The sequence below is a fragment of the Brienomyrus brachyistius genome, unplaced genomic scaffold, assembly GCF_023856365.1.
Source record: "Brienomyrus brachyistius isolate T26 unplaced genomic scaffold, BBRACH_0.4 scaffold57, whole genome shotgun sequence".
NCBI lineage: Eukaryota > Metazoa > Chordata > Actinopteri > Osteoglossiformes > Mormyridae > Brienomyrus > Brienomyrus brachyistius.
Genome location: NW_026042332.1, coordinates 1,783,632 through 1,810,759, shown reverse-complemented (window position 1 = coordinate 1,810,759; position 27,128 = coordinate 1,783,632). Strand labels below are relative to the sequence as shown.

General features: G+C 44.5%; 1 protein-coding gene and 2 non-coding genes across 5 annotated transcripts in view; all 3 read left to right on the top strand.

Moving 5' to 3' along the window:
• The window catches only part of LOC125724529 (serine/threonine-protein kinase pim-1-like), a 195,469-nt gene that overhangs the window by 118,901 nt on the left and 49,440 nt on the right, over window positions 1-27,128 (top strand). The window contains exons 1-6 of one of the 3 annotated variants that reach the window (XM_049001265.1): window positions 13,168-13,355; window positions 13,794-13,888; window positions 14,037-14,081; window positions 14,165-14,543; window positions 21,640-21,816; window positions 21,908-22,874. The exons of 1 other annotated variant lie outside the window; for it this stretch is intronic. In XM_049001265.1, the coding sequence (XP_048857222.1) occupies window positions 13,229-13,355; window positions 13,794-13,888; window positions 14,037-14,081; window positions 14,165-14,543; window positions 21,640-21,816; window positions 21,908-22,005 (921 nt within the window). In that variant the 5' untranslated portion in view covers window positions 13,168-13,228 and the 3' untranslated portion in view covers window positions 22,006-22,874. Of the gene's footprint in view, window positions 1-13,167; window positions 13,356-13,793; window positions 13,889-14,036; window positions 14,082-14,164; window positions 14,544-21,639; window positions 21,817-21,907; window positions 22,875-27,128 lie in introns of those variants that run through there. One more of the 3 variants, XM_049001270.1, reaches the window with a different exon arrangement.
• On the top strand, window positions 228-309 carry trnar-ucg (transfer RNA arginine (anticodon UCG)). The gene has a single exon. It is a non-coding gene; the product is annotated as a tRNA-Arg (tRNA).
• trnal-uag (transfer RNA leucine (anticodon UAG)) lies at window positions 1,154-1,235 on the top strand. The gene has a single exon. It is a non-coding gene; the product is annotated as a tRNA-Leu (tRNA).

The following is a 27,128-nucleotide window of genomic DNA, read 5'->3' as shown; positions in this document are numbered from 1 at the left end:
TGTTTAACTTCTAAGAAGCCAGGTTGTCTGTATTTGTCTAGAGAAAGTTTCCTCACACTAAAAATGCATGTTGGGGTCTAATGTGACTTTCTCTTGTTGCCGACTCATTGGAGTTCGACCACGGTTCAACACCAATCAGCAGACAAGACCTGCCTGTTTCTCTTAGGATACCTATTGTATATAAAGGTTCTTCATATGAGCCGAACTGCAAAATAAGGCATAACATCGGTAGTGTGACCGAGCGGTCCAAGGCGCTGGATTTCGGCTCCAGTCTCTTCGGAGATGTGGGTTCGAATCCCACCGCTGCCATATGTAACTTCTAAGAAGCCTGCTTGTCTGCATTTGTCTAGAAAACGTTTCCTCACGCTAAAAATGCATGTGGGTGTGTAATGTGACTTTCTCTTGTTGCCAACTCATTGGAGTTCGACCGCGGTTCAACACAAATCAGCGTACAAGACCTGCCTGTTTCTCTTAGGATACCTATTGTATATAAAGCTTCTTCATATGAGCCGAACTGCAAAATAAGGAATAACATGGGTAGTGTGGCCGAGCGGTCCAAGGCGCTGGATTAAGGCTCCAGTCTCTTCGGAGGCGTGGGTTGGAATCCCACCGCTGCCATGTTTAACTTCTAAGAAGCCAGGTTGTCTGTATTTGTCTAGAGAAAGTTTCCTCACACTAAAAATGCATGTTGGGGTCTAATGTGACTTTCTCTTGTTGCCGACTCATTGGAGTTCGACCACGGTTCAACACCAATCAGCAGACAAGACCTGCCTGTTTCTCTTAGGATACCTATTGTATATAAAGGTTCTTCATATGAGCCGAACTGCAAAATAAGAAATAACATGGGTAGTGTGGCCGAGCGGTCCAAGGTGCTGGATTAAGGCTCCAGTCTCTTCGGAGGCATGGGTTCGAATCCCACCGCTGCCAGGTTTAACTTCGAATAAGCCCGATCGTCTGCATTTGTCTACAAAAAGTTGCCTCACCCTAAAAATGCATGTGGGTGTCTAATGTGACTTTCTCTTGTTGCCGACTCATTGGAGTTCGACCACGGTTCAACACAAATCAGCAGACAAGACCTGCCTGTTTCTCTTAGGATACCTATTGTATATAAAGTTTTTCATAAGGGCCGAACTGTAAAACAAGAAATGACATGGGTAGTGTGGCCGAGCGGTCAAAGGCGCTGGATTTAGGCTCCAGTCTCTTCGGAGGCGTGGGTTCGAATCCCACCACTGCCATGTTCAACTTATCAGAATCCTGCTTGTCTGCATTTGTCTAGAAAACGTTTCCTCACGCTAAAAATGCATGTGGGTGTCTAATGTGACTTTCTCTTGTTGCCGACTCATTGGAGTTCGACCACGGTTCAACACAAATCAGCAGACAAGACCTGCCTGTTTCTCTTAGGATACCTATTGTATATAAAGGTCTTTCATAAGGGCCGAACTGTAAAACAAGAAACGACATGGGGACTGTGGCCAAGCGGTCAAAGGCGCTGGATTTAGGCTCCAGTCTCTTCGGAGGCGTGGGTTCGAATCCCACCGCTGCCATGTTTAACTTTTAAGAAGCCTGCTTGTCTGCGTTTGTCTAGAAAAAGTTGCCTCATCCTAAAATTGCATGAGGGTGTCTAATGTGACTTTCTCTTGAGGCCGACTTATTGGAGTTCTATAACGGTTCAACAGAAATCAGCATACAAGACCTGCCTGTTTCTTTTAGGATACCTATTGTATATAAAGCTTCTTCATATGAGCCGAGCTGCAAAATAAGGAATAATATGGGTAGTGTGTCCGAGCGGTCCAAGGCGCTGGATTAAGGCTCCAGTCTCTTCGGAGGCGTGGGTTCGAATCCCACCGCTGCCATGTTTAACTTCTAAGAAGCCTGGTTGTCTGTATTTGTCTAGAGAAAGTTTCCTCACACTAAAAATGCATGTGGGGGTCTAATGTGACTTTCTCTTGTTGCTGACTCATTGGAGTTCGACCACGGTTCAACACCAATCAGCATTCAAGACCTGCCTGTTTCTTTTAGGATACCTATTGTATATAAAGCTTCTTCATATGAGCCGAACTGCAAAATAAGGAATAACATGGATAGTGTGGCCGAGCGGTCCAAGGCACTGGATAAAGGCTCCAGTCTCTTTGGAGGCGTGGGTTCGAATCCCACCGCTGGCCTGTTTAACTTCTACGTAGCGTGGTTGTCTGTATTTATATAGAGAAAGTTTCCTCACACTAAAAATGTATGTGGGTGTCTAATGTGACTTTCTCTTGTTGCCGACTCATTGGAGTTCGACCGCGGTTTAACACAAATCAGCGTACAAGACCTGCCTGTTTCTCTTAGGATGCCTATTGTATATAAAGGTTCTTCATATGAGCCGAACTGCAAGATAAGGCATAACATGGGTAGTGTGACCGAGCGGTCCAAGGCGCTGGATTAAGGCTCCAGTCTCTTCGGAGGTGTGGGTTCGAATCCCACGACTGCCTTATTTACAACATCGTGTTCTCACTTCACCAGCAGAAGGAGAAGATGCAGTCTGCGGCAGTGCTGCAAGCTCGGGTCCGGACGATGGCGACGACTTTTAACTGAATGCTTTGTGGTTTTCTGTTTCCTTTTTTTTGATGTATGTTTCTTGTCTATTTATTTTGTTTGGTTTATTTTTATGATTTACCATCATCCCTTAGCGCCCCATCCCCTGTTTTATGTTTTTGTTGTCTGCGGGTATACTTTTTTCTTGATCATTTATTTATGAGTTTTATTGTTTTATTTCCTTTTTATCCGGTGGGCTCTGTGTCTTTTATCCATGACGTCGCCCGCTCATTGAGTTGGGTGGCGGGTGGTGGTGCTGGCGGTTTTATCTGGTGTGGGGACGTCTCGCTTTCAGTGGTTTTGTGTGTGTTTTAGCTCCGTGCCCCGTTTTTACTGGTTTTATCGTGTCTCCTTGTGCCTGCTTTTAAAATGACTCTTTTATTGACATCCTTGAATGCCCGGGGGCTGTGCTCCTGGGCGAAGGTGCAGGCTATTTTAACAATGTGCAAAGACACTACCGTTTTATGCCTCCAGGAGACTGGGTGGGATGGGGCTTTTATTGATCGGGTGCGAGACGTATGGGTGGGCGACGTCTTCTTCTCCACCGCCTCCGTAAGGCCGGGTATCATTGGTTGGGGCGTCGCGTTGCTCTGTCGTGGCCCCCTAGTCGAGTCAGCATCACTGCTGTACTTGGACGGTGGGGGTAAGTGCCTGGCAGTCAGACTGCTTTTAGGGGGCGGCTTCGCCTGTAGTATAGTAGTCGTGCACGCGCTGACTGATGGGGCCCGTTGTGCCTCCTATTTTGACTGTCTGGCTGTGCGTGTAGCACAGTGGCCCTGTCCTCTCGTCATCGGGATTTTTATTTATTTATTTTTTTTCCCTCCACCACCCCCGCTCTGCGGAGGACTACTTTATTTCTATTTATTTATTTTTATTTATTTCCTCATGAGAGGGAGAAAGAGGGGGAAAGAAGGACGAAAACTGAGAAGAAGGGAAATAGAGAGGGAGGGAAAAGAGGAAAAAAAAACACAGATAATCTGCTTCAGTACCTGCTGATGAGAGAAAACAACCAACATCTGTACGAATCACAATGACCATGTTAAGAAGCAACAGCCGATCGAGACAGTGTGTGTCTGTGAGTACCAGTTTGTACACCTGTGTGTGTGAGCGCGCTGGTGTTCAAAAGATTTCTCCATGTAAATGTCTAGTAGTGTGTGTGGGGAGCCCCACCCCTCAGGACATGAAGCAGACACAGAGGAGACCCGGGCCCCAGACATGCAGAGGCCCCCCAGGGCATGGGAGCCCCGGAGGACCACCACAGGGAGAATAGCAGCCCTCACCCAGAAAAGGGCAGAGGAGAGCTCTGGAGGGAGGCCATCCGGCAGCCACAGTGCAGGAGCCCCAGGGGGTCTGGAGGCGAGCCCGCAGGCTCCACCAGCGGCCGGCCCCACCAGGACAGACCGGGCCCCCGGCCCAGAGATCCAAAGGTGCCCCAACCCACCAGCAAGGGCCCGACTGAGCCAGGAGGGCAAGACCCTGCCAGGCAACCGCTGAAGGTGAAACCAGCACCCACCCGAGCACCCAGTCCCAGACATCGAGAACCACCAACGCATCAGCGGCCGGGGGCCCCATCCACCAGCAGGGAGTGTGGCGGGGGGGAATAGAGTCCGAGATGTTATTTCAGGTGGAGTCTAGGACCCAACCTGACATGTGTGTATAAACAAACAGGCACACACATATACAAGCATACGTTCCCACCCTCATGCACACATAAACAAATATTTACACATTCACCCAACATTTAGACACACAGAAATGAATGCTGTACACATACTCTCACTCCCCATATATACTCTATGTGGACCCCTATTGTTTCCTCTGGCGAGGAGACCAGAAGACCACCCAGGACCCCGCAGCAGCCGAGAAGCCCAGCAGCTCAGACCCCGGCCAGACGGCCAGCTCTTCCTCTCAGCCCCCAGCTCCAAATGGCGAACAGAGAATGGGGGTGTGAAAAGACCCCATGCCCCCCTTCGCCCGCTCAAATGTGGTGTTGGTGCATGTTGTTCTAAAGTGCTTTTAAAACAGGTGAAAGGCATGGCGCTAACCACCCCCTGCCACGCAACAGCTGGTGAGATGCTGAGATGTGGGGCTTGGCACTAGAGGTAAGGCTGAATGAACAGACCGCCCTCTGGATGCCATTCTGTGTTCTCACCCCCAAGGCCCTAACAGGAATAATCCTAAAAGATGATCACTTCTAGTTTCAGAAGCACCGTCAGAATAGAATGCAATCAGTTTATTATATAAAAAAAACCCTGAGAAATCCATCCATCCATCCATTTTCCAAACCGCTTATCCTACTGGGTCGCGGGGGGCCCGTAGCCTATCCAGGAAGCAATGGGCACGAGGCAGGGAACAACACCAGGATGGGGGGCCAGCCCATCGCAGGGCACACTCACACACCATTCACTCACACACACACACCTATGGGCAATTTAGTAACTCCAATTAGCCTCAGCATGTTTTTGGACTGCGGGGGAAACCGGAGTACCCAGAGGAAACCCCACGAGGACATGGGGAGAACATGCAAACTCCACACACATGTGACCCAGGCTGAGACTCAAACCTGGGTCCCAGAGATATGAGGCAACAGTGCCAACCACTGCATCACCATGCCGACCCTGAGAAATGCTCATCAGTTTTAGTTTAAGGTCTGGATCCTGCTGCATCCTCTGTTCCAGACTGAGTTGATGATGGTCTTGCAGGGGCAGCAGATCTTCGTCAGTGCCTAGGTCCAACAACTTAGCCCAAGACCAATAATGATTTTTTGTTGATCAAACACCATCTCAAGTTTCATAAGAACTTCCCTAAGTAATGCTATGAAAAAGAAGTTTAATATATTAAAATGAAACGCATACACACACCATAATGCCCTATGATAGCCGTCATCTTAAAGTACAGTCAGCCCAGCAATGTCTAGGCAAATAAAACTGCAACAAAATCCATTTAGTTGTATGGAATACATGCTTATACCATGTGTCCCCTGGCCAGTGGATTTGTAAAAGAGGTGGGGTAACAAAACAATCTGGCCAAGATGACAGAAGCTAATGGCTTGGCAACATGCAGCATGAAAACATTTAGAGTACATGTTGGAAAGCTGTCTGGGAGACCAAGTTTGTCTACGTCAACGCTGACTACTGTTTATATGTTACATTACCTTAAATCAATAGAAACAGACCTCTGTACATCTTCATTTAGGCACTCAAGCTTTTTAGCTGACTGACAGGCCACCCACTAATGTTATACGACGGACTGATAGCTGAGAATCACTGCAATCCAAAACAACATAGTCATCGATGGCAACGGCTATTTGTTATTGATTTGTTAATTGATGGCTTCTAATTAGTTTATTTTCTTATCAAACATAGAATCGAAATTATGTGTTATTTTCCTTCATCCATCGATTTATTTTCTTCACATTAAAAAATTTCATGAGGTTAACTTATTCACTACTGGTGGTCAGTCGGCACAAAGATTTCTGGTTGACATGTATCTTTGCTTTATGGCCTCATTAAATAAAGTCCGAAAGACGTTATGAACTTGTAGCTGCCTATTTCATCTATATCAACAAAGTGTCCATGAATTCCAGCAGTGCAGTGCGGTTATACCGAATGGTTGGTTCCTCCAAACTCAACTGTGAATCTCCGTGAGTTTGCAAATGTGAGACTTAAATGGGATTTACCAATTACCAATATCACTTAGTAACCTGTGTTAGAATGCACGTCCAGTGAGCTGCATTACCAGATCATGTAAACGATTGGTAGCAAAGTTCCCCTCATGGCTGTTGAGAGAGAGAGTCTCGTGATATTTCAGGCGAGTTTGAGGTTTCAGAGCGTAACAGCCAGTTCGCACAGAGGCAGTGAGCACTCAATGAACGGAGGCTGAAGTTGTGTAAAAAACATGCATTTATTCTGAACTAACACGACAACTAACATGACAGATGTAGTATATGGATCTGTTTCTTTAGGTGGATGACAGTAGGTTGTAGAATTGATGAGCTGAGGGAATGGTAGCACTCCAGAAGGTGCGGTGTTTTGAGCGGTTGTTGGAGTGGAGCCCCTTTGAATTTCTCTCTTTGTGAAGGTTTAAGGTGAAAGGTTTTGTCTTGGGGTTGCAGTTCACTGTTGGGTAGCAGGTCTTCACCAGCAGGCTTCAGGACTGGTTTCTTTACTGGGCTTTGCGGTGGTCTGGCGATTTCTTGATGGTATTCTCATCAAGTTCATGAATAGGGATGACCAGGAATCCGACACCTGAACCAATGGCTGGCCATCTAGTTGCCGGGCAGATCAACATCAAACACACAAATACCACATTAGTAACAAACTGTGTATTTTAATAGGGGTTATATCAAAGGTCACATGACCGAACCAGAAACCAGGTCTCATTACATCCACTTGTCTGAGAAGGAGAAAGCTATTGGTTTTTATTGTTGGCATTTTCTTGGATTTAAATATCCAAATGTTAGTGAGAAGAAGAAAATGTACTTGTCATGACCAGTAAAGTTCTAGAAGTGGGACAATCCTAGCAGTGATTTCTGCTGTATATTATAATGCACAAAATCAAGGAATTTCAACCATAAGTTTCCATCACATGAAATCTTTGGATATTATGGATATATAATGTGAGACATGAATTTATAAATAGGGGAGAACCACAAATATGCCATAAAGAACCATAATATTATTAGTCAAGGGGGCCGGGTCATGATCACTGATCATTCTACTCCTACTTATATCCTAAGAAGCTTGATAAATACTGTCCCTGAACTGGAACAGACTGAGAACTCCAACAGAACACCCAACACATCCCTAAAGTTACTCTCAGGCTGTGTGGCTTCCTCATAGCCATGTGACAGGCTGCCCAGGTGCTAACATCACCACTCAGCCTGTCTTTGTATGATACTGGGGGAAAATAAGCGACAGCAAGACTATGAAGCTCAAATAGCTAACAATAAGAAATCAGAAATTTGCAGAGAGTTCTCTATCGGCTAAGATTAACTTGTTGGTGTTAGATTGCTAGTGACGTACTGAATTATCCCCATTCAGGACTACTAATGTTAGCTAACATTATAAAATCCATTTTTTTTCTTAAAGCTCTATCCTAATAACATTAGCTAACATAAGCAGATACATTCCCTTGTAGTTGCTTATGTATGAGGAAGCGTATAGCTTAAAGCCCTTATCCATTTTGGTGGCAGGAGTTTTAGATGTCAACCTGCACCCATCTTTGGTAGCTTGTGAAAGCATCTCTTGAATAAAACAGCAGCATGTTCAACTTTGATCGTAGCACAGACCTGACCTGGAAGCAATGTGACCTGTTTTACAGAATAAGAAAGTCTGTTGTGCCTAAACCCCATACCCATTATATTAGAGTAGACCAGTGGTTCTCAGACTGGGGGGTGCACCCTAGGTATTGCAGGGGGGCAGACCAATAGGATAGCCTACGCTCCACTCGAACACTGCTAGCAAAAACATGGACAAGTTTGTGCACCCAGCCAAGCCTCCAGCAGAGGCTGACTCTTCATCAGCTGCAACTTCAAGCTCCAAAGCAAAGAAGAGAAATTATGATGAGTCATATCTGGCCCTTGGTTTCACAACGACAATGGTGGGTAACCAGGAGAGACCACAGTGTGTTGTGTGTCTGAAAATACTCGCTGCTGACAGTCTGAAGCCAAACAAATTAAGACATCATCTGGAGACAACAAACCCTAAGCATAAAGATAAGCCAGTTGGTTTCTTTAAAGGAAAACTCACAAACCGCTGTGCACAACAAAGCATCATTACTAAAGTTATACAGTATCTTTGCCTAAAAACGCTCAACTGGCATCATATAAAGTTGCCTACCGAGTTGCTCACTGTCAAACACCACACACAATAGCTGAGGATTTAATATTTCCCTCCACCATCGATATGGTTGCAACTATGATTGATGAAGCAACAGCCAGCAAGTAAAAGGCAATTCTGTTATAAAACAATATGATCGCAAGCTGCATTCATGACATGTCAAAAGACATAGAGGAGCAGCTGACTGACAAGGTGCGGGACAGACGCCACTTCACGCTGCAGGTGGATGAAGCTACTGACAGTGACAGAGACTGTTTATTCATAACATACATCAGATGTATCGATGCTGAGGATTTCAAGCAGCAAATTTCAAGGATTCTGTAAGCAAATTACTGGCAGAGCCACTGCAGAATAAATGCTTAAAATCATAAACACCGACGGGGCTATGGCTATGGCTGGGAAACGGGGCGGACTGCAAGCACTCGTGAAGCGCATCTCCCCCAATGTGCGATGGACACACTGTATGATCCACTGAGAAGCGTCGGTGTCTAAACAGCTGAGTCCCGAGCTAAACGATGTAATGACGGATGTCATCGCTACAGTAAACTGCATTAAAACACGCCCCATCAAAGCCCGGATTTTTCCTGCCCTGTGCGAGGAAATGGGCTCCAACCACACAGCTGCTTTGTTTCACAGTGAGGCTCGTTGTCTGTCACGCGGGAAAGGTTTTACCAGAATATTTGAGCTCCGAGATGAGATCAGCGCTTTCATGGAGGAAGAGGGTCACGAGCTTGCCAATAAGTTTAAAAATGACAAATTCCTCCTGAAAGTTGCATACTTGAGTAAGATGTTTCAGAAACTCAATGGGCTAAATCTACAGATGCAAGCCACCGATACACACCTTCCACATCGGGCAGATAAAATCACATCATTCACAAGAAAACTGGAGATGTGGGATCAGCGAGTTACTGAGGGAAATATAGACTCCTTTGGGAACTTGAAAACATTCATTGAGCTCAACAAACTTCAGAACACAATGATCCCATGCATGAAAGGTCACCTCTCCACTCTACAAAAACGTTTCCAGGAGCCTAAAATATTTGACTGGATCCGAGACCCCTTCAGTGGTACACTGCAGAGGAGGAACAGTTCATTGTTGTCACCTCAGATTCATCAATGAGCCTGCAGTTTAAGTCTAAAACACTGGCTGCATTTTGGATTGGAGTGGAGAAGGATTACTCAGTGCTAGGAGGGAAAGCTGTGGGCACACTCCTCCCTTTTGCTACATCCTACCTATAAGCTTTTCTGCTGTGGTCTCTATTAAGACAAAATACACATCAAAGCTGCACATTGAAAAGGAACTAAGAGTGACTGTTTCCCAGCTGCAACCCTGAATTGAGAAGATGTGCAGCACAAAGCAAGTCCACACCAGCCACGGAAAAGTGTGAGACTTGAGATGATCCCCTTTTACGTTTTCTTCTGACTGGGAGCTGGTTAATTTCCCAGCCATTCGTGTGGAGACAGCTGTTTATTCTTCTTTATAACTTCACTATGCTCTTTATTTCTCCCACAGTGATGAAATTGCACCATTTGTAATTGCATTTGTTTCGCTCGATTAGAAAACTTTATTAAATAAAGTTTGATTCTGAACCTGTGTAGATTGAATGGGGGGGGGGGGGGGGATCAATAATGTTCCTATCTGGGAAAGGGGGGCCCTGCAGAGAGAGTTTGGGATCCACTGGACTAGACAATGTTATATTAGACAATGGCATGGCTAATGATGCAGCTGTAGATCTAGACTCTAGATCTTCCTTGGGCTAAACGATAAGGTTTCAAGGGACAATAAATAAGACATTCTACTTTTAAAATGTTCAATTAAATCCAGACTGACATTTCTGAGTAAACTCATAATCTATGTGCTATATCTACTGCATCATGGGCTACAGTGTGAGATGATAATAGCCAAAATATATACAAAAATAATGAATATTGAATATATAATTGATTTTTTATTAGATAGTTTTATTATTTATCAAATTATTTATCAATAGCAAATTGAATATAAATATGAGTAACAGTGTTGTTTGGTTTGGTTTTTGGGTTGTGGGTGAGCTTCAAGTTCAGCCATGTCTTTGGCATGGAGCTGGGTAATCTCAACATTTACACGCTAAAAGATCACGTGTTCCTATTACAGTAATGTAGTTCACTGCATTCCTTAGCCGTCAAACCATCAGAAATATTCTTACAATATTCTTCTCTGACAATATCGCAACACAGTTTCTATTACACTATACATCCATTTTCTGAAACCACTTGTCTTATTTAGGGTCGCGGTGGGGGGGAACTGACCTGTCAGTCAAAAACGTATTAGCCAATGGGGACGCGACCCTGAAAAAAAAACCCGCCCACGCAAGACGTTTATGTCAGAACTATAAACAAAACAGTCGGGGAGCGAGAGCGAGGAAGCTTGCAACGTAAACAAATGAAAACATAATCAAAAGACCAATCATGTGTTTGCAAGTTATAATTTTTACTTTTGAGATGACATTTTTTTTGCTTCAGTTAGTTTTTTTCTTTAGCCTTGTTTTTGCTTGATGTCAAAAAAGTTTGCTTGATAATATTGGCACAGATTCCATATGTAAGGCGCTTTCACAGCGAAGTTACGGAACCTGGTCCCGGTTTACAAGTTCCTGGGTTGTCATGCCTTTTGTAACTCCTGGTCACTTTCATGTGTCACACCGCACAATAGAAACTAGGAACTTTAAGGTCGTTGCTTAAACTCCACACATAATTACACCGCCACGCCGAAACAACGGTGGATAAATAAGTCAATCACTTTGTTAGTTAATAATTTATTAGTTATTTGGGGGATCAATTGATCAAAACGGAACACAATTCAGAACTTTTATTTATATTTTACTTTTACTTACGATCTGCATTGTTTATGATTCTTATTACATCTGGCCAGCAGATCGATCTTTCGTTTCCCACAGAATAATACATGATGTAACGTTATTCCGCTAATAAGCTCTGGCTAATTTCTGGGCTGGCACAGGCAATATTGGACAAAAGTGTATTGCTTATTCATCTAATTTTCCGATGCAGAGATATGGAGACACAGGGGCTCCGTAGTGTTACTATACATCTGATACACACTTATAATGTAGCAAGTGCCAAGTTCATGTCTGTTGTTTTGAACTTTTGAATCAATATTAACAAGAGCCTGAGTATTAAGTAACAAACCATTTTAAGATCCATGACCTTTTTTTATTTGTCTGTGTGTTGTTTTCTGTATTTTAACAATATAGGTAATATATTACATACGTTTCAGGAGCTTACATAAATAGAAACGATCGTTTGCTTTGAGACAACGTTAGGTTATGAAGATGCGCTGTATACATAAAATTGAATTGAATATTATGTACAGCGCTGTATTGTGTTATATCGTATTGGCATTATACGCACTTCAGAAATTTAATTGGTACAGTACTGTAATTTGAAAAGCGTTTCAGACAACTACTGTAGTTTTAAATCGTCAATAAAATGAAGTAAATAGCGACGCTGTCTGTGACACCCGCTCCGTCCGCTCCTCGTGTGTGCCACGCCCCCTAATTACCCACGTGTGATTCCCTGATTGTGCCAAGTCGCATCATGTTCTTTTCTGATTAGTTCCCTGTATTTAAGTCTCTGTTGTACACGAACCCGTTGTCTGTCATTGATGTTACCTGGTGTTTGTCGACCCATGATTCCAATTAAACCCTCGTTTTGCCCCGTTAATTCGCCTGTCTGCCTGCTTCCTGTCTGCTCGCCTGCCCGTTTGCCTAGCCAGTGATCATGAAGCGTGACACTGTCCTTATTTTAATATAATATACAAATGTGAATCAGATGGTAATCTGAGACATAATTAAGAAGCAGAAAAAAGCGGTAATAACCATCATCCGCATATAAAATGATCAATTTCTCCCAGACAAACGTGATCATTAGATGCGGTGCCCAGTGTATTCCCATTCAGCGGAATACGACTGCCTTTCGGTGATCTGGTTCGCTTTTTTCTCCTTAATCAATTTGTTAAATATTCCCACAAACCAGCCACGCTGTTTATGACTGAGCCAGAAACTTTAGACTGCATTTCCTATGTGATCGGTTAAGTTGTTTCTGCGTTTTAATCGTAATGGCAGATTCCTTGTCACTCCGTGATTTCTGATGTACTAGTTGGAGATATTTTGAGCTTTAGAACGAATGAACCACAGCTTGTTAGAGAACAGGTAACTAACAATTAACAATTCATCCATATTCAATAGTCGTGCATGATTTTGGACTACGGGGAAACCGGAGAACCCGGAAGAAACACCATCCATCCATCCCATCCATCCATTTTCCAAAGCGCTTATCTTACTGGGTCGCGGGGGTCCGGAACCTATCCCGCAAGCAATGGGCACGAGGCAGGGAACAACCCAGGATGGGGGCCAGCCCATCACAGGGGACACTCACACACCATTCACTGTCACATGCATAGCTACGGGCAATTTAGCAAGTCCAATTAGCCTCTGCATGTTCTTGGACTACCGGAGAACCCGGAAGCAACACCACGATGACAGGGGGAGAATATGTAAATTCACAACTAATTATATTATTGCTAAATAATATATTCAAATGTCTCTTTTATTATTCAATTTTACGACGGGGGGACTGAGGGGCCTCTGGGCTGCAGCCCATGTAACCCCGTGCATGATGCCGTCTGTTGTTCTAAAATCAACAATATTTGAATGATGCTCATCCATCCATCCGTAACTGGTCAGCCACAAAAGCATCATTTAATTGCATCTTGCTTAGCATTCAGAAGGACGTCTTTACTCCTTCAGTATCGATTACTCATGATAGCAAAAATGGGTAAAAAACGCTCCCACTTCGATTCTGCTGACGAATCTCCTGCGAAAAGAAGGAGAGAGAGTACGGAAGTTCGGAGTACCGGCGAAGTCAGGTCCAAAACTCCCCGCAAAGGTTGGAATTTAAATTTTATCGTCTTTCGATAGAGAATGAAAATGACACCTAAGAAAGCCATGTAAATCTCTTTCATAAGGCTTGCTGCAAGACCAGATGTGAACAGTGTACTGGACTTATAGATTAAACAAATAAATAAATGCAACATTGATTGATAAAAAATATCGCTGAACGTTTGAAAAGTAAACATACCCAAATTGATTCAATACTAGTACTGTAGCTGTTTTGATTCAGAAGCCGAGCTTACTCGGACTGCACCATCTAAAAGGCAAACTAATGATAATACTGTATTTAAAAGCCAAGTTTAGGATAGGCATGTGGTAAAGAAATGTTAATGCATGCTATTTAAAGTTATTAGTGAAGTGTCTGCAACTGTATTATCCTGTAGAAAATGCTGTATGGACTCTTTTTCTGAAGTGTACCTGCTTAATGTTGTAGAACATTTGGAGGACCTGTACCTCCAGGGCCATCTACTTGGAACGGGTGGCTATGGGGCAGTTTTTGCCGGCATTCGCAAGGCAGATGGCTTCCCAGTAAGTGACCAAATGGTGTAGCCGCGACATGCGTAGTAATATCTCTCATAGGGATCCCTTTTATTGCACCTGTTACAGGCACCTATAAAAGGTGATGCTTTCTCAATAAATCCTACACTAAATTTGTGTTTTTTTTTTTTACCTCTAGGTGGCAATCAAATATGCCAGAAAAACTGAAAAGAAGCTAGAACTGGTAAGTGTTTTCAGTCATAGAGCTGGGTTTATTTGGAAGAATTTCTGTCTAAATATATGTATATCCTTCCCTCCCATTCATAGCCTGGACTTGACGGGCCCATGCCATTGGAGGTGGCGCTGATGAAGCTTGTTAGCAATGAGTCATCTTGTGCCAACGTGCTCAAGCTCATCGACTGGTTTGATGGACCACAGGATTATATTATGATCCTGGAAAGACCGGACCCATGCGAAGATCTCTTTGATTTTTGCAAAAGGAAAGGAGGCCTCCTGTCAGAAGGTGTTGCCAGGCACGTGATGGTGCAGGTCCTCCACGCCTTGCGTCACTGCCAGGACTCAGGCGTCCTCCATCGAGACCTGAAGTCAGAGAACCTTTTGATCAGGACAGACACTCTGGAGGTCAAGCTCATCGACTTTGGCTGTGGCGATATCTGGACAGATTCCCACTACACAAAATATTCAGGTCAGTGAGAGGGGCTAATTAAAACCTGTCAAACTAACCCCTGGTTCAATAGCAAGTGGCGGGTAGTCCAGTGCAGTGTTTTCCAGTGCAGTGTTTCCCCTACCATTAACCTGCGTGAAGTTGCCCCCCATATGTTTCAGATTTCAACCAAACTGGTCTCAATCGTATGTGCCGCGCTTGTGCCAGATTGGGCCATTAAAACGATCCTTTGTGCTGTTTTAGTTTCTGAGATATTGTCTGTGTACATGGTGACGTCATCAGCGTGAAGTTGCGCCCCATTTTTCTCTGATTTCCTCCAGACCGATCGCAATTGTGTGTGTTGCATTTGTGCTGGGTTGTGCCATTAAAACTATCCTTTGTGCTGTTTTAGTTTCTGAGATATTAATGTCTGTTTACATGGTGACGTCATCAGTGTGAAGTTGGTGCCCCATTTGCGTCTGATTTCCACCAGACCGATCGCAATTGTGTGTGTTGCATTTGAGCTGGCTTGTGCTGTTAAAACTATCCTTTGTGCTGTTTTAGTTTCTGCGATATTAATGTCTGTTTACAAGGTGACGTCATCAGCGTGAAGTTGCGCCCCATTTTTCTCTGATTTCCTCCAGACCGATCGCAATTGTGTGTGTTGCATTTGTGCTGGCTTGTGCCGTTAAAACTATCCTTTGTGCTGTTTTAGTTTCTGAGACATTAATGTCTGTTTACATGGTGACGTCATCAGCGTGAAGTTGCGCCCCATTTTTCTCTGATTTCCTCCAGACCAATCGCAATTGTGTGTGTTGCATTTGTGCTGGCTTGTGCCGTTAAAACTATCCTTTGTGCTGTTTTAGTTTCTGAGACATTAATGTCTGTGTACATGGTGACGTCATCAGCGTGAAGTTGGTGCCCCATTTGCGTCTGATTTCCACCAGGCCGATCGCAATCCCGTTTGCTGCATTTGGGCCATTAAAACTATCCTTTGTGCTGCTTCAGTGCAGAGATATTGCTTATTTGCATGGTCACGTGACTCTGCTGTTAAGTTAGCCCCCCATTTGCCTCCGAACCGGTCTCAGTAGTTTGTGCCGTTTAAAAATTGTCTGTGCTGTTATTTTTCTGAGTTATACCTCTTACTTTACGCCTTCACATGATCGCCGTATAGTGCTCAGGCTCGTGTTTCTCATGTGAACAGAAGGTGGAGCGTTTGATGACTCCGTGTCAAAGCTGGACGTAGACTTAGTCAGCCCCACCAGCCAGATACCGCATTTCAGGATCCTGCTAGATATTTTCACAAATGACCGACCGTTACATACTGCCTCGTTACTTGCAGGCTTGACCCAGGTTATCATGTGTTCTACCAACTCAGCACAGCACAGGACGTCCATTTCTTGAGTTGTGGGAGTGAAAAAGCAAAACGACAATATGTAAAGTGGCTCTTGCGGTGTGAAAAGCGATTGTGTGCCATTTACAGTGGTAAAGCACATCACATAACTCTAAATTACGTGCAGACGTACATAGCGTTTTGCAACAAGGTAGCTAGTGAACGCCACGGCAGCAAATGCGACCAGTTAATGCTTAATACTCTACAACAATGTATAATAAACTCTTGTCATTTTGCCTGCACTGTGTGTTGCAATGTCTACAGATGTAGCCACTTGAATTTTCCCCTGTTTCCATGATGGGGCCTTGGCTGGTCCATGACTGGCCCCTGCTGGGTCCTGGGTGGGACATTGACTGTAATGAGATCCCCCACGATGATGTAATGAACAAGGGGGCCGGCATGATCTGCCCCTTACCTCTGTCTGTAAAGTACTTGCAATGATTTATCCATCCACCAGGGAGAGCAGTGATTATGAAAGCTGAAGTGACTTACCAGAGTAAGTCTTACCAGTAGTTTTGGAAAAGGAGAGTGACCCAAGATGTGTGTAACAGAATAATTACAGGCCTAAACAAAGTAATAAGGATGATTGTGGAGAATAAAGGTGGACAGAGTGGAAAATGAAAATAAAAAAATCAAATGGTTCTGTACGGTGCTTGAATAAAACAGACACATTCCTTAGTGCAGAGGTCTCCAACTCCGGTCCTGGAGGGCTACTGCCCAGCAGGTTTTCTATCCTACCTGGCTTCTGATGAGCCACACCTGTCCTCAGGTAAATATCAGGAACAGGTGTGGCTCATCAGAAGCCAAGTTACAAGTCTGCAAGTTGTGTCTAACTAGGTGAGAAAGGTTTAAAGTTTCATCAAACAAGTGACTGATTCAATAAATGACTTTTGGCAATTGGCAGTTTCGTTCCCAAAATGATTTTTATTATTTCAACAATTTGGAAAAACTAAAATATTTCACCTATCTAAAAAAACATTTATCCCAAATTGCTACAAATACTTTTATTCAGCACCAATAATTGGAGATCATTTAGAGAGTGATTATTCTATCTTTTTGTTAAAACCTATTTTCAGTGGTGCTGACAAATTGTAAAAAATCACATCATAAACATTTTTAGCCAAGACTTTTGAGCTCTGAGGCTTATAGACATTGGGGCTGGCTACACAAACAAAATTGTATTTGGTGTGATTACTAAAGTGTTACAACTTTGAAGTGACTTTGGAGTCACCACACCTTTGCATACTGTCAATGGCCCATGGAATGTCTGTCACTGCTCCTCACACCAATCAGTGTGGAAAGGCAGTGTGAATTTTACAGTTTTTTTCAATTGCTAAGACAGATACTGCAATTCTGGAGTTGCTTTCTCAAAACTCTTCAAACAGTCACCACAACATTATCTTATACAAAATGCAATCAATGACTAAATGCAATCATGACTAAAAGTCATGGATTCCTGTCTCACTCACAACATTAAATTTTCAGAGGTCATTTTGCAGATACCAACATACTGACCCTAAAACTGCTAACAAGACCGTCAAAACTGAAATATGTAATTTTCTTAAATTACTATCAAGACCCTTTCTAAAATAGATGGTAAAAGCCATATAATATAAACAAATTGACACAAGACCAAACAATGAATGCTGGATGCCAAGATATTTCTCCAGAGAAATGCCAAGGATGGATCAGGCATGTAAAGAGATACTACCCTAGATTCTACTCTGTCTTAGCGATTGAAAAAAACTGTAAGAAAAGACACAATACTAGCCTTTTTACAGTTTATAACATGCAACAGATTAAACGTTGATAAATAAAATGTGCAATCACATTATATTACAGGACTAATACAAAACAATAAATGAATATTAGAACAACAAATTGTCGCTCCTGATCAAGATGCCAAGCTTCAAAACAGTTCCTGTCTGGTTGAAGGCAGAGATTGAAAGCACATGCTTTGCACTTCCGAGGGGTTTTTGTATGTACTGTACAATATCATAGCGCTGGATTAGTATGTACCAGCATGAGCGCTAGCCAAGTACCTAGCCCTGTTTGTCTCTGGTGTAAAAACTTCGGCTGTGTCTTCAGTTCACCTTAACTCCAAGAAGTTATTCGGCTAAGCAAGAAATCCTGCTTTGTGAAATACCCCCGATCTCAACCCTATTGAAAATTTGTGGGTTATGCTTAAAAGCCGGGTCCGTGTCAGGAACCCAGCTAGTTTAATTTAACTAGAAATTCTGCAAAGAAGAGTGGTCAAATATTCAGCCAGAATTATGCCAGAAGCTTGCTAATGGATACCAAAAGATTCTGGTTGATACCTGTTGTACCTGTGTGTGTAAACTTGTGACCACAACTAAATTGTGTTTTAGTAAAGAAAGTGCCATCTCATGGTAACACCCTGCAAGTGAACAGATGGGCGGGTTTAGACGAGAATTTAGGCACACCCCCAGAAGGAGGGGGGTTACTCCCTTTGGCTGGCTTTTGGCAGGCAGCCGCCTTGGAGGGGAAAATTGGTTCCCATGGACCCTCTTACTTGTTGTACATGGCGGTTAAATAAAAATGTCCGATAATGAAGTTTTACTTTCTTTGTAAAACTACAGCGAAAAATACGTATGTCTGTATGCTGGGCTGGGCGATATTGTCTAAAACTAAAATCTCCAATTTTTTTACTTGTATCTGTGTCTGGGTCTATGTCAGGGGACAGCATATAGGCTGCCAACTCATTTTTGACTTTTTCTGACTTGGACTGGGAGGTAGAAGGCACTTTCTTCTTGAAGAAGCTTGCCAATGTCTTTTTCTTCTTCAGCTCAGGCTGTGCTGCATCTTCATCTTGCACCTGCAAAGTAGGGTCAGGTTGTGGTGTGGCTTCGTCAGCAAGGAGAAACTTCAGCTCCATAACAGCTCTTTCCTTAATTTGTTCCACCTTGTTATGTTCAGTGTAAGTCATCCGGAATCTGGGCTCCATTAGTGAAGACATGTCCAAGGGTTCATCTGTGACAGTTCATCTTCTATTAAGGTACCCCAGTATGTTGTTTTTGTTTAGTTTTGTTAGTTCAGTATCTCCCTCATCTGGCTGTAAGAGACTGCTTCTGAACAGATGAAGCATCGGTTTGAGGTAAGAGACACTGACATAAGTCTCCCCAGACTGGGCCTCAGTGAATTCTTGGTGTGGTTTCACAGCTTTGTTTACTGATTATAAAATATCTATGTCTTGCCATGTCGACATGAGGTGACGAGTTTGCTTCTCAGACCCCAAGATCCGGGTTATGGCTTTTTCCTGTTCCAGAACTCGCTCTACCATCCTTTGCCTTGAAGCCCACCTTGTTGGGCCCTCTGTGATAAGCTGGTGGGTGGGGAGGCCGAGCTCGGCTTGTACCACAGCCATATCTCTTCTTCTTGTCCAGCTGAATGTGAGGCACTGACAGCCTTTTTAGAAACACCAGTGGCTCGTCAATTCTTGGGTCCTTTACACCATTCTCTGTACAGCAAAAAGGCGAACTACAATTACACACTGTACAGCACAGACATTTGTTTACTTTTAGGATGCTTAAATGTTTCCCCTCTTTACATTTCATTAATGCATATGAAACACTAGCATACAAACTCATGTATGGCTGCATGTTTCGGCTGGATCACAGGTCTGAGGTAGTTGAGTAACACAGCACATTCTCCAGCAGCTGTGCAATTTTTTGTTTTGCTGTATAAACATGGTAGGGCTACTTCGGTATAATACTTTCGGCTTGGGAGCTCATATTTGGGGTCGATTGTTTTTAGCTTCTGGAAAACCCCGTTTTTCAATAGTGCAAATGGGCACCATATCTTTGGCGATATGAAATGTCACCGCATCTGTAATTTCTTTCCATCGGGGTCCCTTCTTATCACATGGTACGCAACGCGAATAAGACGCTGATATTTTTATCTGCTCTTTAGCCAAGTTTGCAAAAGGTACAGTATGAACAATTCTGGACATGCCACTTTTTGTTCAAATGTAAGTAAAAGCTGAGAAATATTTTTTTTCCACAATGATACCTCTTGTACATGTCTTATTATCTTCTGGGAGACGCTTGTGTCATTTCCAATCAAGAAAAAACTTGCTGGTTGAATAAAAGTAAATTAAAGTCAAAATTTGGCAGGTGTATGAATAATTCTGGGCTTGACTATATATATGTGTGTGTGTGTGTGTGTGTGTGTGTGTGTGTGTGTGTGTATAGTTAATGCACACATATAGACCTCACAAATATTAACACTCCCCCCCCCTTTCTAAGATGGCATTGCTCACGTGAAAATGCAGCGCTCCCTTATTGCTATTACTACCTTATTACTACCTAATTCCATGCTACATATGAAATGCATATGGCTGTCAGTCGCTGAGAATCTGAATTATTCAGCAGGATCCTGAAATGCAGTATATGGCTGGTGGGACTGACTAAGTCTATGTCCAGCTTTGTCGCGAAGTCATCAAACGCAATCAAGTAAAGGCATAAACTAAGAGGTATAACTCAGAAAAAATAGTACAGAATTTTTAAAGGGCACTACTGAGACCGGTTCGGAAGCAAATGGGGGGCAAAGTTAACGGCGGAGTCACGTGACCATGTAAATAAATAATATCTCTGCACTGAAGCAGCACAAAGGACAGTTTTAACGGCACAAACCAGCACAAACGCAACACACACGATTGCAATTGGTCTGCTGGAAATGGGGGGCCAACTTCAAACTGCTGACGTCAACATGTAAACAAACATTTATATGTCAGAAACTAAAACAGCACAAAAAAAATTTTAACGGCACAAACGCGGCACATACAATTGAGACCAGTATCTGAAGCATATGGGGGACCAACTTCACGCAGGTCTACCATTATATAAGGGGGGCACCCCGCCTCTCCAACGGCACCTCCCACCCCCCATTGAAGGTCAAGTTAATTTTATTTAATTTTATTTTCTATATAGCTCCAGATCACAACAGAAGTCATTTAAGGTTACCTTTCCTATAGAACAGGGCTATACATTGTGCCTTTATCAAAAGTAAACAGCCTTATGTTATTCATCTTATTTACACAACAGCTTGTCATTTTTGTCTCTACACGGTCGTGCGTTTACAATTGTCCTCTGGTCTCTGTATCGCACATGGAGTTCTGCCCCGATGCACACACACAGACACGTGCACGCACACAGGTGAGCACACTCCCACCAGCAGACAGGGAGCGCACGTCGGAAAATATGTCGCGTCAACCACCTGAAAAGCAGACAAAAATATCTGCTCCCAGGGTGGAGGACAAACATCCACAATAGGCTGCAAGGAAGACCATCTTGCAGCCTGCCTGCAGATCGGGAATAAATGGGCCGGACGTTTCTGACTTCCCATATCAAGAGGCTCTAGAAATGTCCTTCCAGAAGCCCAGAAAGATACACTGCAGTGACATTTTATGGATAATTGTCATAAAAAGAAATGTTCTGATGTTTAGTTCAGTTGTTATATTGACTGCTGTCATTAAAAGAAACACATGAAGACCATGAATCCTGTCGGTGACTGTCTGCCCCCCCCCCCCCCCAAAACAAACAAAAAAAATAAAGCTACAAACCCAGGGGAAACACTGCAGTGATCAAGAAATCTGGACATGTGATCAAACTTCCTGCAGGGGAGTTGGATTTGTGTTCATGAGTCCTAATCTAACTCGTTTCAGTAAAAATATAGGTTTATGAAAGATTTTGTGAGTTTATGAAAGACTTTGCTTTGTTGTTTCAGGCACAAAGATCTTCGCTCCCCCAGAGTGGTTCCTGAGCAGAGAGTATCTGGCTGGCCCCGCCACAGTCTGGTCTGTGGGGGTTACACTATTTAATCTAGTGTGCGGCTACCTACCCTTCCACAACCAGACGGCAATCATTTCAGGCCGCCTGAAATTCCCCCCATGGGTCTCTTCTGGTGAGCAGCTTATTTTTTGTCCCGTGACTTGAGTCTCCTGACGGGGAGTGTTTTTTTCTGACTAACTATGTGCCAAATTATTCTCTGACAGGCTGCTGCAATCTAATTCGCGGGTGCCTGAGACGCAAGGCGGCGAACCGGCGGAGCTTGGAGCAGATTCAGCGCCATCTCTGGCTGCAGCAGAAGTGACTGCTGACTATTATTGGGCCTTGTCAATTATTTTCTTACTGTTTTGATTAAGGTTGATTAGATAAGGTTATATAAGATAAGTTTTGTATTGTTGTTGTTTTGTATTGTTTTGTAAGTTGTCATATAAGTTAAAATTATATAAGATACGTTTATATAAGATAAGATTATATAAGTTAAGATAAGGTTATATACGATAAGATTATATACGATAAGATTATATAAGTTAAGATAAGGTTATATAAGTTAAGGTTATATAAGTTAAGGTTATATAAGATAAGTTTATATAAGATAAGTTTATATAAGTTAAGATAAGGTTATACAAGATAACTTTATAGAAGATAAGATTATATAAGTTAAGATAAGTTTATATAAGACTAAGATAAGGTTATAAAAGATAAGTTTATATAAGATTAGTTAAGATATGATTGGATAAGATAAGATGTCTTTGAGCCGACCCTTTATCGTGTTTGAGGGGTTTGCGTGTTCCAATGATCCCAGGAGCTATGTTGTCCGGGGCTTTATGCCCCTGGTAGGGTCACCCAAGGCAAACAGGTCCAGGGTGAGGAACCAGACAAATTAGGCTCACTAGACACCTTATGGTAAGAAAATCATTGGATCCACGATTTCCCTTGCCCGGACGCGGGTCACCGAGGCCCCCCCTGAGCCAGGTCTGAGGGTGGGGCTCAATGGCGAGCGCCTGGTGGCCAGGCCTGCACCCATGGAGCCTGGTCAGGCACAGCCTGAACAAAGCACATCAATGGGCTCATCACCTGTAGGAGGGGTCATAGGGGTCAGGTGCAGTGCGAGTTGAGCAGTGGCCAAAGGCGGGGACCTTGGCGGTCCGATCCTCGGCTACAGAAGCTAGCTCTAGGGACATGGAATGTCACCTCTCTGACGGGGAAGGAGCCTGAGCTGGTGCATGAGGTTATGAGGTTCTGACTAGATATGGGTCGGCTTGGGCTCTGGAACCAGTCTGCCTGAGGGGGCTTGGACCCTCCTCCACTCTGGAGTTGCTTGCGGGGAGAGGCGCCGAGCAGGGGTGGGCATACTTATTGCCCCCTGGCTGGGCGCCTGTACATTGGGGTTTACCGCAGTGGACGAGAGGGTAACCTCCCTTCGCTTTCAGGTGGGGGGATGGGTCCTGACTGTTGTTTGCACTTTTGCGCCAAGTGGCAGTTCAGAATACCCACACCCATTTTGGAGTCCTTAGAAGGGGTGTTGGACAGCACTCCTCCTGGGGACACTCTTGTTCTGCTGGGGGACTTCAATGCTCACTTGGGCAATGACAGTGAGACCTGGAGGGGTGTGATTGGGAAGAACGGCCCCCCCCCGATTTGAACCTGAGTGGTGTCTTGTTATTGGACTTCTGTGTTCATCATGGATTGTCCATAATGAACACCAAGTTCAAGCATAAGGGTGTCCATATGTGCACTTAGCACCAGGACACCCTAAGCCGCAGTTCGATACTCGACTTTGTAGTCGTGTAGGCATGTCTTGGACACTCGGGTGAAGAAAGGGGCAAAGCTGTCAACTGATCACTACCTAGTGGTGGGTTGGCTCCGCTAGTGGGGGAGGAAGCCGGCCAGTCCTGGCAGGCCCAAGCATATAGTGAGGGTCTGCTGGGAACGTCTGACGGAATCCCCTGTCAGGAGGAGTTTCAACTCCTACCTCCGGCAGGACTTCTCCCATGTCCTGGGGCAGGCGGGGGACATTAAGTCCGAATGGGCCATGTTCCACGCCTCAATTGTTTAGGCAGGTGACTGGAGCTGTAGCCATATGGTGGTCGGTGCCTGTCGTGACAACAATCCCCGACCTGTTGGTGGACACCGGTGGTGAGGGATGTCGTCAAGCTGAAGAAGGAGTCCTATCGGGCCTTTTTGGCCTGTGGGACTCCAGAGGCAGCTGACGGGTACCGGCAGGCCAAGAGGAATGCAGCTTTGGTGGTCGCCAAGGCAAAAACTTGGGTGTGGGAGGAGTTTGGCGAGGCCATGGAAAACGACTTCCGGATGGCTTTAAGGAGATCCTGGTCCACCATCCGACGTCTCAGGAAGGGAAAGCGGTGCAACATCAACACTGTTGATGGTGGTGATGGGGCACTGCTGACCTCAACTCGGGACGTTTTGGGTCGGTGGAGGGAATACTTCAAAGACCTCCTCAATCCCACTGACACGCCTTCCAATGAGGAGGCAGAGTCTGGGGACTTGGGAGTGGACTCTCCTATCTCTGGGGCGGAGGTCACTGAGGTGGTTAAAAAGCTCCTCAGTGGCCGGGCCCTGGGGGTGCATGAGATCCGCCTGGAGTTCCTTAAGGCTCTGGATGTTGTGGGGCTGTCTTTGTTGACACGCATCTGCAGCATTGCGTGGACATCGGGGGCGGTGCCTCTGGATTGGCAGACCGGGATGGTGGTCCCCCTCTTCAAGAAAGGGGACCGGAGGGTGTGTTCCAACTATATGGGGATCACACTACTTAGCCTCCCTGGTAAGGTCTATTTGGGGGTTCTGGAGAGGAAGGTCTGTCGGATTGTCAAACCTCAGATTCAGGAGGAGCAGTGTGGTTTTCGCCCTGGCCGTGGGACAGTGGACCAGCTGTATACTCTCAGCAGGGTCTTGGAGCGTTCATACGATTTTGCCCAACCAGTCTAAATGTGTTTTGTGGACTTGGAGAAGGCATTCGACTGTCTTTCTCGGGGAGTCCTGTTGGGAGTGCTCCGGAAGTATGGGGTGCCGGGCTTCCTTATAACGGCTGTTCGGTCCCTGTATGACTGGTGTTATAGCTTGGTCCGCATGGTCGGCAATAAGTTGGACTCGTTTCCGGTGAGAGTTGGACTCCGTCAGGGTTGTCCTTTGTCACCGATTCCATTTGTAGCTTTTATGGATGGAATTTCTAGGTGCAGCCAGGGCGTTGAAGGTGTCAGGTTTGGTGACCTCAGGATTAGGTCTCTGCTTTTCGCAGATGATGTGGTTCTGTTGGCTTCATTGGACCGTGACCTTCGGCTCTCACTGGGACAGTTCGCAGCTGAATGTGAAGCGGCTGGGATGAGAATCAGCACCTCCAAGTCTGAGACCATGGTCCTCAGCTGGAAAAGGGTGGAATGCTCTCTCCTGGTCGGGGAGGGGGTCCTTCCCCAAGTGGAGGAGTTTAAGTATTTCGGGGTTTTGTTCACGAGTGAGGGATGGATGGAACGAGAGATCGACAGGCGGATCGGTACGGCGTCAGTAGTGATGCGGGCACTGCATCGGCCTGTCGTGATGAAGAAAGAGCTGAGCCAAAAGGCAAAGCTCTCGCTTTACCAGTCAATCTACGTTCCTACCCTCACCTATGGTCTTGAGCTATGGGTAGCCACCGAAAGAACTAGATCGCGAGTACAAGCGGCCAAAATGAGTTTTTTCCGCAGGGTGGCTGGGCTCTCCCTTAGAGATAGGGTGAAGAGCTCGGTCATTCGGGAGAGACTCAGAGTAGAACCGCTGCTCCTCCACATTGAGAGGAGCCAGATGAGGTGGCTCAGGCATCTGCTTAGGATGCCTCCCTGGTTATGTGTTCCGGGCATGTCCTACTGGGAGGAGGCCCAGGGGAAGACCCAGGACACGCTGGAGGGACTATGTCTCTCGGCTAGCCTGGGAACACCTCGGGATTCCCCCGGAGGAGCTGGCTGAAGTGGCCGGGGAGAGGGAAGTCTGGGTTTCCCTGCTGAGTCTGCTGCCACCATGACCTGACCTCGGATAAGCGGGAGATGATGGATGGATGGAAGATTATATAACATAAGATCAGATTAGATAAGATAGAGGAGAGGGGGGAGAAAAGGTAGTATCCAGGGTGTGAGGAGTCTTTGATGATGTTGCTGGCTCTCCGGTGGAGTCTGCCAGTCTAGATGTCCTTGAGAACTTGTGCCCTCTTATTGAGGTGTGGACTGAGGAAGCCGCGCCGGGGCCCTACTGTATAAGGCTGTTTTGACACTACAGATTGGGGAATATTTGCAGAGGGAACAGACCTAGAGGTCACACATCTGTTGTGCTCTCTTACTCCCTTACACATCGCACAGCAGATGTATGACTGGCTTCCTATGTAGCAGCGCATTTCGTTTAAGGTTTTGCTCTTCATCTGCAAATCTCTTCACTGTCTTGACCCAGCCATCCATCCATCCATTTTCCAAACCGCTTACCCTACCCCATCATATCTAACTGATCTACTATATAGACATTCCCCCAAACATTGCCTTCATTCTGCTGACAGTAATCTCCAGTAATCTCCTAAAATCACTAATTACTGACAGCATGACAGGACCTTTTCTGTTACTGCCCCCTCTCTATGGAACTCCCTTCCTAGTGACATTAGGAACTCCTCATCTCTCTTATCTTTTAAAGACTCTCTTAAGAGCCTCTTTTCAAAATTGCCTGTAATTGTTGATAGAACTTTGTCCTGTTTGTTTGCCTAATGTGTGTGTGTGTGTTTGTTTTTCCCTGATTTGCCTTTGTAAAGTGACTTTGAGTATCTAGTATAAAAGCACTATATAAAATAAATGTATTATTATTATTATTTCTTTTTATTATCTGTTATTAAAATACAGATTTATTTATGCAGATGCTCTGTATATGTGTTTTTCATTTGTTCTGGTTTCTCAGTAACAGTGGTTAGTTCTGGTTCTCCCAATATCCAAGTCATATCATAATGATTTGATCTTAATTAAGACGAGGGCTGGGCCAAAGGGAATCCAAAAATCTTGGGGTGTCAAGTGTTGGATACCTTACCTTGGACTGAGCATGATTGAGACTCAGAGTCTGTTACATATTATAACTAGCACTTTTGCTGAGTACTACATTCTGCAAGAGCTGTTCCCAATGATTTGCACAGCAATGGCTTTGCATCTGCCTTAGACCCAAGGTCACTCATGCTTGGCTTGTATGTCTTAAGGGTTGTGTAAGCTAAAGCTAATTTTACTATGCATGAGAAATGAGTGTTAATTCTGGACTTGTCTGGAAGGAAATTATATTTCATGGGTAAACTTATAATAATCAGTTAAATAAGAGTGAAACCAAGAAAGAGCTGTTACATTAATGTCAACCACAGATTCTAGGTGGTCCAAGGGAATATTATCGTCCACAGTATCAAAAGCTGCAGTTAGATCT